We start from the raw sequence: 15,830 nt of genomic DNA on the forward strand, positions 1-15,830 counted from the left end.
TGATATTTACCTTTTTGGATATTTTCCATGAAATGAAAGCTCAACTTTAACCGTACCCTCCTGCATTTAGGCAATAAAACATTTTCTTTTTCCGTTTAAAAAATCAGCAGTAAGATTTGACATCACCTCACCACAACCTTAAGTCTTAAACCTTTTCAATAAGAAGCAACAAAGACAAAAATGTTTTTCAAAAATTCATTTCTGAAGTTTCTTTTTGCAGCAATAGGCTTTTAATTTGCCCACATGGGCATGCAAAGTGCATGGTCAACTTTTTAAATCAAGCTACTGTATTCCTACAGTTCCAGTGCATACAACCAACATTTGTTTGCTTATTTTGAACATTCAGGCCACCATATCTCCATTTCTACCTTTGGTACATTCAGTTTTCATGACGTCCTTTGAGGTGGCCATACGAGCCTCAAGGAAACTGCAAGTCACAACTGCGCTCCCCTTAAGGTGCAGCCGCTCCTGTCTATGACCCTCCACAGACCAGGATTACCCAAACCCTGCAGACAGAGACCGTTGTTCTTCTGTTCCATTGTTTTTTTTTAAAGACTTTTGCAGTTGACCTTGAATTAGATTCAAGTTTCCTGAAAAAGTAAATAAAACTAGTAGAAAACATGAATTTCTACACTTGACCTCTGGCGGGGTTCAAAGTCCTGCAGACCTTCATCTGTGAAACCTTTTGTTGATGTAAAGTTGGTGTTAGGAAGATTTTGTAGCTGCAACAATAATCTTCACCTCTTCAAAGATTTTTGTAGCAACACTTTGAAAACACAAACCCTCAAAGCCTTCAAAACAATGAGTTAGACATCAAGGTAAACCAGGATGGTAAAAAGAGTGTGACAGCTCTACCTTTTCTTTGGTGCCGGCCTGCGTGCTGTCAGGCCTGGTCCGGATGGTAAAGGGGGATGCAAGTCTGAGGAGGATCCCTTGGAAGGAGGGCTCCATCTTGGGTGACACGATCTCAAAGCAGTCCCTAAAGGAGAAGCTGCGGTGAGGTTCAATGCGCGCCTGCCTCCTCAGTCCTTCTCCCAGCTGCAGCAGCTCCATGTGAGGCCCCAGGACGAGGTGAAACGGGAAAGCACGGCAAAACGTGGCCAGGCCGATTCGCAGGTCACTTGGGTTGGTGGAGAGCGAAGGAGGGGGGCGCTTTATGCTGACGGAGGAGGAACTAGGACAGGACGACAGGGAGGATGGGCATACCTCCTGGATTTGGAAGGAAAGGCAAACTGTGGGGATGGAGGTTGGAAACAGGGAGGGAGGGGATGGGGAAGAGGACGGCGAAGCGGTGGGGGACGCCGTGGGCGTGGGGGTCGTAGAATCGAACCCAGTGTGCGCTGTGTCTTCATTGGGTAAAAGAGGGGTTAGAGGTGGCACCTCTTCCACCTCAACCTCTGAATGAAAGATCCGCCTGGCAACAGCTCTGATCAAGCCTGGCATGACTAATCCAACCACGGGAGCAGGGTTGAAACAGTGCAGAAGTAACACCTTCCCATGGTTTCCAACCTTGTCCAGTTTTCTCTTCCCCTTCTCCTCCTCCCGTGGATCCTTACACTGGAAGGAGGGGCTCTCCGATGAAGCGCGGCGCCCCGTGGAGGTGCGAATGTGCTCTAAAATGGCGTCAAATCCATTGAAGAAATCCTGAAGGTTGCCGCCCACGGCTCGAAGAACTCGCTCATTTTCTTCGAAGCAGAGACCAAAGAACTCTTCACCAAAATGTTCTCGCAGTTCACAAAACGGCACTCCTGTCAAAGAGGGGGGGGGGGGGGGGGGGGGGGGGCAAAATACCAACATCAGCACCAAACAGATTCCTACAAAATCACACAGAAAGACGACAAAAACACACACAAAAGGATGGAGCAGATGAATCTGAATCGTACAGGAGATACACCTGCAACACCAGACTGTTAACATGAGTTCCCAATGAATATTAAATGAACATAACAGTATTCTACTCTGTAATTATATTTATATTCTATTATTCATATGTTTCGATGCATAAGATCTTAATTCAAACAAATTTATTACAGGAAGTCAGCGTTCAACCTAAAAATAAAATAATGAATTTTAATGATGTTGTGTAACTACCATGTTACAAGCACACCAATAAATTATGGCATAAATTCAGATTAAAGGCTTACATGAAATGTTTAATTTACATTTGTTCTAAATATGACCACAAGCAAGGCAGGGACCTGCCTGAAGGCGCATAATATTCACAATAAATAAAGAATCATTAGGTGAAACTGTTATTGCTCTTTGTGAGTCTCAGTGGAAGATGTTCACGTTGTTCTAGCTGGAGAAGATCTCTGTGGAGATTTGCTGCAAGTATGAAGAACAGACTAGGAGATCTGCTTAAGTCCTACATTTGTTAGTTTCCAGGTGAAGTTTGCGTAACTTTCTGCAGCTTCTCTAAGAAAATGTTTGACAATCAGAAACATTTTCAGTGAGACATTTGGACTTTTGAGACAACGTAAGGAGCAGCAGAATGCAGATGAAGATGCAGATGGATCGGGTTGAGCTGTATACCAGACAAAAGTTGATTTAAAGGAGGGTTTTTCTAAACGTATTCAATACATTTGTTGACTAATAAAGATTTTATATCACTTAAATAAATAAATAGTTTTTAATAAATACAAGATTTCACAGTTTCAGGAGTTTAAATAAATTCATTTTTATTTACAACTAAAAAATGAGATAAAAATAACCATTGTAATTCAGATAGGAGATTGGATACATTTGAATCTTAAATATCAGTGACAGATTAAACTTTGAAACAATGTTTGCAGTAATTTGGAATTATCCTGCCTTTTCCACTTTTAATTTGCTTTTTTAATACTATTAATTTTTGTGTACAGCACTTTGTATTACCAAGTATGAAACGTACTTTACAAATGAAGATTGATTGATGACCAAAAATTCTATCTGCTTTGCTGTTGCAGGAGGTTTATAATAAAATTTATATTATTTTTAGTGAGTTTCTCAAAGATGAAACTCTGCACTATCTTTCATTCATTGTGTTTTAATCCAAGCCAAAACAGTGCGATGTAGTCCATGTACTTTGTCTTCCTGTACTTACCAAGTATGGTTGCCATGTACTGAAGGATTTGCAGGACATCTTCTTCTGAACCAGAACTTTCCAGGAATGGGCATTTCTCCTCCGTCCGTTCTCTTCGGCGCTCTGCACTTTTTACCTCCTGACACCTGTCAAAAACATGAACTCATAAAGTCGTCCAAGAATAATCCACTTAAACGGCATCTGGAGCGAGCACACCGAACACACTGAAAGGCTTTTTTCCATGAAATCAACACAGAGGACTGCAGAGAAGAGCATAACCTCACACACACACACGTACTTTAATTAATAATTTGCTGAAAGTAACAAACTAAGACGTAAAAAAAAACTTCTTTTTTTTATTGCTGAGATTAAATTTATATTTTTTCACTTTGATAAGTGTACACGTTGTTCTCAAGAGGACAAAAAGTGAGGTAGATGTCCTCCACCGCAGCAGCTTTGCATCAGTATGCAACACAGTTTGCATGTGGAGAATGACAAGTGTGCGCTCACAGAGGCTGAACAGGTGCGTGATGTGTGACAGACAGGTGAAAAGCACCAAGGAAAACGAAGAGCAGGCGAAGGGTTGGTGTGAAGACGTGTGAGAGGAGAAACCAGGAAGAAAAAGGAGGAAAAAGAAGCAGACAGAACCTGATTTCCTGTTTCCTGTAGAACTGTAGGGTTCGCTGTAGAGCTTCCTGAACAGTCTGGGTCTGAAAGAGGAAGGAAAAAGGCACAATTAAGAAACACTTTACTTTGCTTTGAACATTCAAAGATTTTATTGATTCAAACTTTTTAATGCCTCGTCTAAAAGGAAAATTTAAAAGTGTCCACCTTCTTCAGCTTTTTTAACACTAAACTCATTCATTCTAATTAAAAGCCAACTGGAACCTTTCAACAGCGATTATACTCATCCTGCAGGTGAACAGAGAAGGTTTTCCACCTGAGCTACAGGGTTTATTTACATTTTAAGATAAATATGGTTTAACTCTTTAACAACCCACCAAATCAAGAATGTATTTTTTATGGCATTAGTAATAGACACAGAGTGTTTTTTAAAAATACATTTTCAAAATGTTCTGGAACATTTGATTGAACAGATCCTTAAAGGGGAATCAAACACAGCTTTGGAGGTTTGGTTCGTTGGCCTCTGCTTATTTAGATGGAGATATACTGTAGCAGAACTGATTTATTGATCAGAGCGCTTTAACTTGCCAGGGGACGGCAGAAGAAATTAGATACATAGATGCATATAAAGTTGAATATTCAACTGCTAATTCCACCTATTTTTCTATTTAGAATTTCTTTTTAAATCATATAAAATATATCATGGAATTGAAGCCGCAAAAAGCCACAATGTGTGTCACAGACATGATCCGCGTCCATTTTGTTTATGTGCTCGTCACAAGAACGCAGGTCTGTGTTGTTCTTTACACTTCCACAAAAATTACAGGGCAAACACAAAAAATCAGAACGAAAAGAACCTTTTTTTGTTTGTTTGTTTGTTTGTTTGTTTGTTTGTTTGTTTGTTTGTTTGTTTGTTTGTTTGTTTGAAGACAACACACTTCCATCCAAGACTAAATCCATTTAAGATGTTTTTCTGCTCCTTGTTGCTTTGGTGTAGTAAAACACTATCAATGTTTTTTTTATAAAGTCTTTTCTGGATGAGCTCTACAGTTTGGTTGAGCAGCCAGTTAAAGGGTTAAGATTTAAATACACATGGAAAACATTAAAATTGCCATAATTTGTTGATAATAACATAAATAATTTTGAATTTCTGACCAAATTGTGTGATTTTGGTCCTGTTTCAAGACAAAAACAGATTCAAAAAATTAACATCACATAATTTCTGAATACATGACATATGAAACTCCAAATATTAGCTTTGAAAATGAAATCTCCCACTGTTATGTTTGGCTGTCTTATTGAGCGTGTTGGAGCAAATAATCATGACTAACGCAGGTTCCTGCATCTCAGATGAAAGTGGGACAGCTGCTGCTCTCCACCTGTGCAAAGACGGCATATGTCTGAGGACATCCAGACCCACATCGCAGCAGAACAAACAAGAATTGGAGTTTTTGTTGGGAGATGCAAGCTTGGGACAGTCTAAGAAACCACATGGGCTAAAAAAGGAGGTAAGAGTCCATGTGTTTAGCTGTTTAAGGGGGATACTTGAATGAATCTCAGTAAATTCAAATATCCATGTCCTTTTGTTTTAAAGATCACACTTCTTACATGTTTTAAGAAAAACAGGCAATGAAATAAAAATATTCCCTCATGAGAGATGAATTTAACACACTAAATGGAAGAAAGGAGTGTGAATATGATATAGTCTTTCCTTATTTAGATTAGAGGAAATATCCCTATTAAAAAATAGATTAAGATTTCCATCTGAACATAAAATGCACACGCCTTGTTTGTCTGTGTGTGCAGCTGGCGTGTTTTACACTGTTGACAACCTAAGCTTAAGTGGGCGGGTCCAGAGCGATTATCTGTGATGGGGCTGAAATGAGCGGCTGTGACGGCAGCACGCTGTGCCAGCTGGAAGGGTTACGCTGTGACCTCCATCCCTGCTGGACACAAATCTGACAGAGAAAACCACAAGGAGACACTTGTAAACCCTGATGAGTTCTGAGAAAAGCCATGAAACAGCCAGAGCGCGTTCATTCAAATGCCAATCTGGATCTACCACTTTCTGTGAATGGAGGTCATATTGAAACAACACGACTAATGTCAAGTAAATAAAGTAAAGTACTGCAAACAACAATTTTAGAAAAGACTGTCATGTTTACAATTTCTTTAAATTATGTGAGGCAGAAAATGAGTAAAGCAAGCTGTCATTTCTATGCTGACGACATGATTGTCTATTCTTTTGAAACTGTAAAGACAAGCAGAAGAACAGCGCCCCTATTGTTGTTCCTGATGCCTTGGTTTTTAAGTTTAATAATATTTGGAAATATTATTGGATGAGTCGTCTTTAAAGCCTCATGTTGATTTTGTTATAAAACAGCTTTGTCTGAAGTTGAGTTTCTATTTCAGAAACAAGTTTTGTTTTTCTTTTCCATGTAAGGAAGAGACCTGTTGCTGAAACATTGTTGCTTCTTCCTCTGATGGATTATGGGGATATTTTACACACACATGCCTCAGTCCAGGCACTGCGCATGTTGGATTCACTTTTTCATGTCTCTTGGCCTTTTATAACAAACTGTGGTCCACAAACTCATCCCTTTGGCCGGTTTTGGAGGGTCGTCGGCTCACACACTGGTACAGATTTTTATACTGTACAAGGGACTCATTGCAGCTGCTCCCTTCTTATTTGAGTGTGGGTCTTCAGAGGATCAGAGGAGGCCTGATGGACCTGATTACCCCAGACATTAACTGTGTCCCTGGAGTCAGGACATAGAAGGGAAGAATGGCTTTTTAGTATCGGGAAGCTACGGACTGCAATTCTCTGCGAAGCCCAATTCAACTACCACATGTCACAACGTTGTCTCAGTTTGATACTATTCTGAAAATAAAATCATTAACATGTTGCTGTTTTGAATCTTTCTTATTGTTTTAATTGTAAAAAACGTCGCAGGTTGTGTTGTCATGCCTCTCGGTCAGAACTTCCTTAAAAAAGAGATCAGTGGATGTCATTGGGACTTTCCTTGTTACCGTAAATATTGAATAAATAAATCAATAAGTCGACAGCAATAGCGAGAGGTCTTTAGCACAGCATTTTTAGCACAGCAAATTTTTAGCACAGCAAATTTTCTGCCAAGTAATTTCGTAGCATAATGCTCTTGGTGCTCAATAAATTATTAACATAATCCGTGAGATAAAAAGAAATTACACCCGTAAATTAAAAACACCAAAGCTATTTATCAAAGTTTCCTCTTTAAATAATCTGTAAATCCTCAGATTATTTCTCGGGTGATGCGAATATGCTGCTTCACAAATGCATCTGTGCATCCTTAAAGCAGCTTTTCATTTATCACAGAACATGGGGTGTGTGCTCACAAGACTCCACAAAAGGACCAAAGGCAGTGGCAAAAGGCCTGTCAGCCACATGTGCAAACACACTGATCACATGCATCACTATTAGTCTGCTGCAACGCAGCTGTGCATCCTCTGCTGTGCATGAAGCTCCTGAGTCGCAAAAACACGCAGGATTGGGATAGCAACATCTAAGAAAACTGGAGTCAAAGCGCTTTTTAACTTGTTTTTGCAATAACTGTGAAAACAGATGAAACACAAGTACTCAGGAAAAGCAATAAAGATGTTTTACATCCTTCAGTGAAATATCTTTGGTTTGACTCTTCTGTAAAGAAACAATCTGGGTCTGTTTCATCTGTGTGCATCATTTCCTTCCCTTCTGCAGCTTTTCTCCACCGTAGATGTTCCTGTCTCTCACATCCACATCCCTGTTTACCATATTTTTATTTCAGCTCCTTTCCCAGGGTTTCTGTTAACACAAACCAGTGTGGCCTGTGGTCCTAGCAGTGGGGGTAATGGTGCTTCAGCACAGCTGGAGAACTCCAGCTCTTCCATAGAAAATGCATCACTAGACGAGAAAGAACCCCAGCATGGGGCAATAAATGAGAGCAAGTCATAAAGCAGGAGGAATTTGCTCTATTTTCCTGTATTTTCCATCTAGCTCTTTTGAACTTCACTGGGACCATCCGGGTCAGCAAACATACCTTATCAGAAAGAATATTTTAGATTCTGGAAACTTTTTCAAGATGATCTTTAAAAGTTACATTTAGTGTCAAAGAGATATTTAAATTGTAATTGTTCACCAAGATAGCTGGCTGTTTACTGCCTGCTGCCTATCAGGAGAAAAACATGCAGACTGTGTTTGTTTGTTTGTTTGTTTGTTTGTTTGTTTGTTTGTGGTGAAGAAATTCTTTCGCAGCCAGTCCACCCCTGGCACCATGACTCTAGATAGAATCCCTTGTTTTTGCTTGAACGTAAAGAACTGTGTCATCTGCATATCCCTGTGTTTTTACAGGTGAAATATGGTTGGCAAATCATTTACATACATGACAAAAAGGAGAGGCCCCAATATTGAGCCTGGGAGAACTCCCACTGAACAAGGTAGAAAGGTAGACTGAGAATAATCTATTTGCATCCCCTTTTGTCCATAAAATGCGATCTGATCCCTGAATTCTCATCTACACCATGTATTTTACAACATGGTCAACCTTTTTACAGCAGAAAACTGTTGCTTAGCGTCCTTTCTCTTTTCTCATCTTGTTCAGTTCCATCACCAATCCATGGGGGCATTTTTGGATCAGGAGCAGTCTTATCAGAACAGATGTACTGTAATATTACATAATATCTAGATAATTAAAAAAACGTCAAATTGAGCCCAAAACTTGTTAAATGATCCACTGCAGGCATGTGGCATGTTGAATAATTTGTGGATGTTGCTATGTCATCCTTGATCCTAATTATAAATATAGAGCTGGGGGGTATTCCAGAAAGCAGGTTATGCTAGCTCCCACGGTAAGTTTGAGGCTAAGGAAGTTGATAACCTCAGCTTTCGGTTCCAGAAATACAGGTATGTTTCAGGGTAGGTCAAGTTGCCATGGCAACTCATGCTCTGAACATGACCTGGTCCGGAGCAGGTTTAGTTGAAGGTTAGTCAGGTTTAGTTGAAGGTTAGTTTATTTACAGAGAGGTGAAGCAGCATGGCGTGTCCATTTGAAGATGATTTAGTGGATGAAGAAGCTCAGATAATACTTTTTCCACTGTGAGAGGGTGATAAGACCACATATGGATGTTGGAAAAATAAACTTTTTTACTTTGATCTAACTTAATTATTTTCTTCAGTTAAGATAATTAAAAATCTTTTTTTTGTTAAGTCAGTTCAAAAATAACACGTAGTTTTCAGACAGTTATTTTGCTTTCATTCAAATTAATTCAATTAAGTAGGTGTAACTTTGGTGCTGCTGTTAGATCAGCACCGCAAGGGATTGTGGGATACCATTCCGTCTGCCTGTCTGGACGGATTTGGGTTTAAGTGTGGGCTTTTGACCAAATGTGTTTAGTTGTTTAGCTGTTTTACTGTGTTTTGCCGAGTTACTTTGTCCTACTTTGCTCAAGTCTCTGCACCATGAGGGAGAGAGAGGGAGAGGATGATGAGTTTATATAGAACCCCTACAGTCAAAAAGCATATCGACAATGTTGGCAAATTCCTAAATCAATGAACACACTAAGCACTCGCTGTTTTGTCCTTTTGTTATAAAAATGAGGATCTGCCGGCTCAAACTTAGACATATGACAGTTCAAGAATTATAATTCATTACGATGGAGAAAAAGATTACTTGAATTGGAGTAATATGACATTTAGTTAAATAAATGTGTAAATTTGAGCTGTAGTAACAACTATTGAGTTTTATAGACGTAAGAAATTAGGTTGAATAAATTTAACTCAATTACTTGTTACCAATTGAAGTAATTCATTTAAGTTGGCAAAATTGGATAAGTTATATATATACATGCGTCACATGAAAATGGAAACAAGATCAGAAACTCGTGCGTTTACTTTGTCTGTTCTTCTACTACAAGCAGAAACTCTTTCTTTTGATGATGCAGCCGTATTACTTTTTTGATGGACGTATAATCTTCATACGCCGTCATTAATCTCAGGCTCCGTCTCACTGAAGTATATCGCTTTCTTTTTTTCTCCACGCGTTTCCATGGTGACTACGGAAATCGGCGATCCATTGAGAATGTCTTTATGTACCTGCTGTGCACGAGCATTAACCCAAGGTTACCAAGTCGAGCGTAATTACGCTAACTCATATCCGGCCTTTGGAACCGACATACCCAGAGTAAGCAAGTTCAGGCGGATTTCAGCCAGAGTTCAGGCTTAAAGTCAGGCTAGTTTAAACATGCTTTCTGGAATACCCCCCTGGTCTCAGACAGGTATGTTTCTGCTGGAAAGGCAAATGGTTTTTGACTGCTGTTGCAGGAGGAAATGGATGAATGAAAGTACATACCGTATTTAAAATTAGCTGCAAATTCGACTTTCATTTTCATTTAGAAAAATGACAGCTTAGTCTGCTTGCTGCTTAAGTCAAGTCAATCTGGCATCACACACCTCAGTAGCTTCTAGTCTCAAATCCTACAGGCTGTTTAAAATAAATGTTTTTTGTTCTATTAAAACACAATTCACTTCCCCCAGCATTACAGTTGTGCATCACTGAACCCAAATAAAAAAAGTCCAAATATATCAGAAAAAAAGTTGTCAACTTGACAAGAAAACAGTGGTTTTCCCATGAGCACAGCTGCAAGCATGAACAGACAATGAAGGGTAAAAAAAAATCAAACAGAAAAAAAACATAATACAGACAACCCATAATATAGTTATAGCTGCCAAATGTAGAAAAATCTGAGAAAATGTGCTCAATTTGTAAGATAATAGGATTAGAGTGTCAGTGATTAAGCCATGACCAAAAATAATGATATTTGTTTATTCTATCAAATCACTACTTTGCATTTATGTTTTTTTAATTCCTATAAGACACTTTTTTCCTCTGAATTTCAGCTCCAACCCCATCAGGCTTCCATGGAAATTAGGAAACCATGTAAAAAATAAAATAAAAAGTAACTTTAAAACAGTAAAGTAGGTTTTTAGGTCAGCTAATGCTTTTAGATGTCTGCATCAAAAGTTTGGTAAAGTGAGAAGATGTTCGAAAATGCAGACGGAACCCCATCGTACGTTCTGCTGTGATGCTTTTGTAGAGGCTAACAGCATATCTGGCCATCGCTGTGGTGATGAAAAAAGATGAAACAGTGGCCGCCATCAGCATTCGCTCGTGCACGCTCACCCACCACAGCTTCTCTGGAGGATTGCCTGCAGTAATTGCTTATGAGCTTAGTCGAAAGATTTTATGAACTACTAACAAGATTAAACTCCTGTGCATCTGATACACACATTTACATTTTTCAAAACAACGCCATCACCCCACAACTACCCCCCATGATGACACCATGTTGAAAGACTGCACTGTACAACGGCCAAATCAATAGCAAAAACTCCCATTTGATGACTAACCATCGAGCAATCTGGGGGTTCTGGGGTTTTATAATATTTTTTTACAGCTTGGTAACTCTGTACTTTATTTTTTGAAACTGTTTTTACTGAATATGTTTATCTTAGTGATGTTTGCTGAGCTGCAAACTAACTGCTGGAATTAAACCCCATGTAACCCTTGTACTACCTTAGATGACCCCACCCTTGCATTGACGTGTTCTCCCTACCATGACAAAGGTGGATAAAGGTGGAAAGATTTCATGTAATCCATGGACACCAGTGAAGATCACAAATCATTGAAGAAAAAAGGTTCAGCGCACTGTCTAGTGGGTCTAGATGACCCAGCTCCCAATGTTAAAGTGATAGCACAAGGGTTAAAGTCAACCATCATAACTTCCAATTTAGTTACTCATCCCAAATCCTGCATTTGCAGGCCTCTAACAGAAGTGCAGTAAATTAATAAATTCACTCAGAAAACATAAACACAACAATAATATCCAATATAAATACACACCATTAGGGAACAAAAACCTCAAGTTTTCTGTTTTCTATTTTTGTGGCATTTCAGTCAGCAGAAGTCACAAGACTCACGATCCCCTTCCAGGGGGTAACTAAGAAGAGAAGGGCCAATTAATCCTTCTTCTCCTGCAGAACTGTCCATGTGTGAGCATCGGCATGACTCTGTGCACCACTGCTTCTGGGTCAGTGTGGTGAGGGTGAAGACACCCCCCCAGAGAGTCAGAACTGCATCTGTAAGCTCCATCAGCATCTGTGCCAGCACATATGGAACTACATCCTCAGCTGAGCCTGGGTGAAGCACACCCAGGTTTTCTGGCTCACATGTGGAGGAAGAGACATGAAAAAGCTGGAGGAGGAAACACACCGCATTGCTATAAGAAAAATCAATTAATAAATTTGATTTACATTCTTGTGAACAGAGAACCAGAACAGGTTTGTTATAGAAATATTGCTAAACTTGTTTATTTTTTTATTGATAATTGGAGCTGAAATCTGTTCCTTTCCATAGCCATTGTTTAATTGAGCTGTTTAATTTCATTATCTAGAAAATTAAAACATGAGAAATGAAAAATAAAATTGGTTGCACTGATCTATTATAGGAGTTGAGCATAGGACCAACTGAAGAAAAAAAGCCTAAACTAGCTCTTTATTAATACAATTTTTTTTTTCTCTTGGAGACCAGTATGAACGCTGTTTGACCAGTATGAATGCTGTTTCAGCATCTGGGTCTGCCCCGCGTTCTAGTCATGACACATCTGATATAACTTAGTTTCAGCCAATAACACGCATCAACATGGTGGCTGCCATGGTAACCGTTAGCACATCACTAGATCTGCAACTAACTACAACATGTCAGCCATGGTGAGTGTCAGTTTATGCACCTCTTTTACTGTTTTTACCCAACCTCCCCACCTTCTATTCTCAAAGAAAGGAACTATATGCTGCAGTTCCTAGAACACTGGAGGCAGAGCGATTTCTCACTGAACCCCATGTTAAGTCTGATTTTTTTTTTTTTTTTTCACCCAAAAACAGATCTGCTTTCAGTGTTCTATTTTGTTTTTATTTATGGGGGGGGGGGTTAAATCATACATTTTGATTTGAGCTGAAATTTGCTGCTTTTAGGAGCCTGTTTTTGATTTGCAGGTTGGTGGACACATGGGTGGTGCATTTCGACACAATATTATGTCAACCTGCAAAACCAGGAATGACTTCAGCCGTTTGACAGATCGGATTGTTAAACGGTAAAATTCTAAGATACTGAAGTGTCTGCTTTGATCTTCAGGGGCTTTGTAATGAACAGGTCCATTCAAACAAACACTCACACACTGATGGCCAACCTACAACTACCAGGAGCAATGTGGGGATCAGTGACTTACCCAAGGAAACCCTGACCCATAGCAGAGCAAGGCGGGAACCAAAGCTACAATCCTCCGCTGAGAGGTCGACCACAGTACTACCTCTGCACGACTGCCAGCTCAGGAATTAATTTCATTTATTCATATAGTGTTCCGTTTTTTTGGCACAAACAGAACCTCATATTTGAGGCTGAACTGCCTTCTTATTTTGTTTGGTGTTTATTTGCTTTTTGCTGATGCTGACATGAAATTTTGAGTTGCTGTTTTTATACTTGTTTTCATTTGGTCTTAGATCTTTCCATGATATAATAAAATGTCTAAACATCACATATCAGTGCCATCAGATGTCTTTTAATACAACAAAAATCCAAAATCCTGCATCTCTGGTAACTTGCCAAACAACTTTTTGTCATTTTATGCCCTTGAAACAAAGTGAATCATAGCGTTTTTCCTTTCAAATGATGATATAATATTCACAGAGCCATGGCTTTCAGAATAAAAGTTGTTTTGCAATAAACTTGTGCACAATGTTGGTCTCAATGTGCATTTATGTCCATTAAACGACTAATCTGTATAAAGTTGCACTCCGATCTTTCAATCTATTGAAAAGTGTTCCCAGTGGTCTTTTAATTATGACTGACTTTTTTTTTTTTTTGCCAAAATCCAAAAATCTGTCATTTTCTATGACATAATTTCTGCAGTGGCAGGAGTTCATTGGAAATTCACCACAGAGTTGAAGACAGGACTGTTGGTGTGGAGCAACCCCACCCCCACTTCCCATCGCCATCTGTTTTCACGCTCTACTGCTAGCTTACAAAACTAACTTTACCGCTGTAATAAAAATGCCGAGCAATATTGTAGTTATCCAGTCATACAGTTTAGAGTCAGATACCAGCTCAGACGAAGAAAACAAAGACGCACATAGATCTAGTCGTCTGCAAGTGGATGCAGAGAGCTTGTGACCTGCCTGCCGTATCTTCTGTCACAAATGGGATTTTTTTTCAAATGGCGTTCTTTGTTAACTCCTGATTCACATTGATTTGAATAAAGAAATACTCAGAAATGGAATCGTAAGATAAACTGTCTTTGTATATGTCCTTCGTCATCAGAAAAATGCCACAAGAATATGTTAAAAACACAATATTTTATCAGAGTGGCTCTTTAAAGACGTCTACAAAAACATGATGAGGAAAAAAAAGGTCTATCAATCCAACGAAAGTTTTCCTCAAATTTAGATGAAATCTGTACCAGGACATCTAAACAGAAGAACAATAGCAGGTAGGATCAACTTCTCTACAAACGGAAATGATATATGTAGTAACATAGTGCATTAAAACGCATTTATTCATACTACGTTTCCTCAGATTCTGTTTGGTCAGCAGGGGTTGCAGACTCCAGTGCTCCAATTTATCACCTCTGGAATAAACCATGAATGTAAAGATAATATTTCCCCCTCAGAGGGCATTTTTGGTTGACACACTAATGGAAACAGACAATAATCCGAGTGCGGCTCTGATACCTGCTTCTAACCAGCTGTAGAAGTACTGTGGACACCGATCCTTCCTCTCCTCATGCGGGCTGACACAGATCTCTTCCTCACAACAACAAAATTATATAATCTGACAGATGATTCAGGCTGTTTGTGAGAGCTCATCATGTGGATGTCGGAAAGGACTCGTCTGGCATTTGAAAGAATCAATCTGATGTGGAGTGGCTTATGTGTTTTTTCCAAAGTTCGTGCTTCTCACTAAAAGATTGCAGAATGTTAAATGTTTAACAATGCTGACATGTCAGGAGGTTGGAGGGTCCAACTCTCTGCATGCGTGCCGCTTACCGTGGGAGAGGTCAGTCTCTTCAGGCTCTCCCCCAGAGAGTCCAGGTTCACCCTTCTCCTCCTGGTCACCCTCTTGTGGGGTATGAAGGGTCCCTGCTGCTGCTGCTGCTGCTGCTCCTCGCCGGCCGCGCACGCGGACCTCTCTGCGGAGCTGCGTCCGTTCCAGAGGAGCGCTCTTTGGGAGGACGGCAGGGAGGAGAAGGGGCAGCCCCGGTTCTCCTCCGCCAGCTCCGGACCGCCACCCCCTCCGTCCCCACCGGGGCTCTCCAGCCCGCAGTCCGAACCCACCGAGCTACTGAATGACTCGGAGGAGATCTTGCGTGACGAAGAAGACATTGTGGTGCTGAACAGGAGGAGGAGGAGGGTGGTGGTGATGATGGTGATGATGATGATGGGGATGATGACAGCGGCAGTGGTGAGGAGGAGGAGGATGGCAATGCTACAGCGGGCTCCGTACCACCATGTCCACCTGTGCGCCGGGGAGGCATCAGACAGAGCTGGGGGGGGGGGGGTGAGGCCTGTCCGCGCGCGCAGATTGCGTCCAAATCCAGCCGCTTTGATCTCCGGGTGCGAAGAGCCTCTGCTTGTGGACTCAGCGATGCAGAGGGGGGCACTAACGGCACGCAAACCTTTATGTAAGGGGGGGGCAAGAGGGGGGTGAGGGGGCAGGTCCTCCAAAAATCAGTCCCCCTTTTACCCGCAAGTGAGTCCGCAGACCTCCGTTCACAGACTGTCCTTCAGGTGAACGCGGAGCTCCTCAGAGCAGAGGAGGCGCTGAGCTTCAGGGAGACGCTTCCTTCACGGAGGAGCGCGTCATGCTCCCATGCTGCGGTTCTCCTCCTCCTTCCTTAGGGCTCCTTTCCAGAAGAATGTGCCTTCTTCCCCCATGATAGCCGCAGCCACATCATCCACCACCTTCCTCCTTCTCCTCCACCTCAACGGGCTCCTTCCAGCCTGAGGATCAACGCTCGTCTCATCATCCACCGTCCCTCACCTGTCGTCTCCTTCCCGCGTGGACTGAGATTCGGACACGGCAGC

General features: G+C 40.8%; 1 protein-coding gene across 1 annotated transcript in view; it reads right to left on the reverse strand.

The window, feature by feature from the left end:
* The window catches only part of gucy1a2 (guanylate cyclase 1, soluble, alpha 2), a 41,482-nt gene extending 26,086 nt beyond the window's left edge, over nucleotides 1-15,396 (reverse strand). Inside the window, 4 exon segments of the mRNA NM_001104688.1 lie at nucleotides 856-1,748; nucleotides 3,083-3,207; nucleotides 3,710-3,771; nucleotides 14,793-15,396. Of these exon segments, the coding sequence (NP_001098158.1) occupies nucleotides 856-1,748; nucleotides 3,083-3,207; nucleotides 3,710-3,771; nucleotides 14,793-15,128 (1,416 nt within the window). The 5' untranslated portion in view covers nucleotides 15,129-15,396.
* Between the last annotated feature and the right edge of the window lie 434 nt (nucleotides 15,397-15,830).

Source organism: Oryzias latipes, chromosome 13 (genome assembly GCF_053564925.1).
Source record: "Oryzias latipes strain Hd-rR chromosome 13, Olatipes_Hd-rR_3.1".
NCBI classification, from domain to species: domain Eukaryota; kingdom Metazoa; phylum Chordata; class Actinopteri; order Beloniformes; family Adrianichthyidae; genus Oryzias; species Oryzias latipes.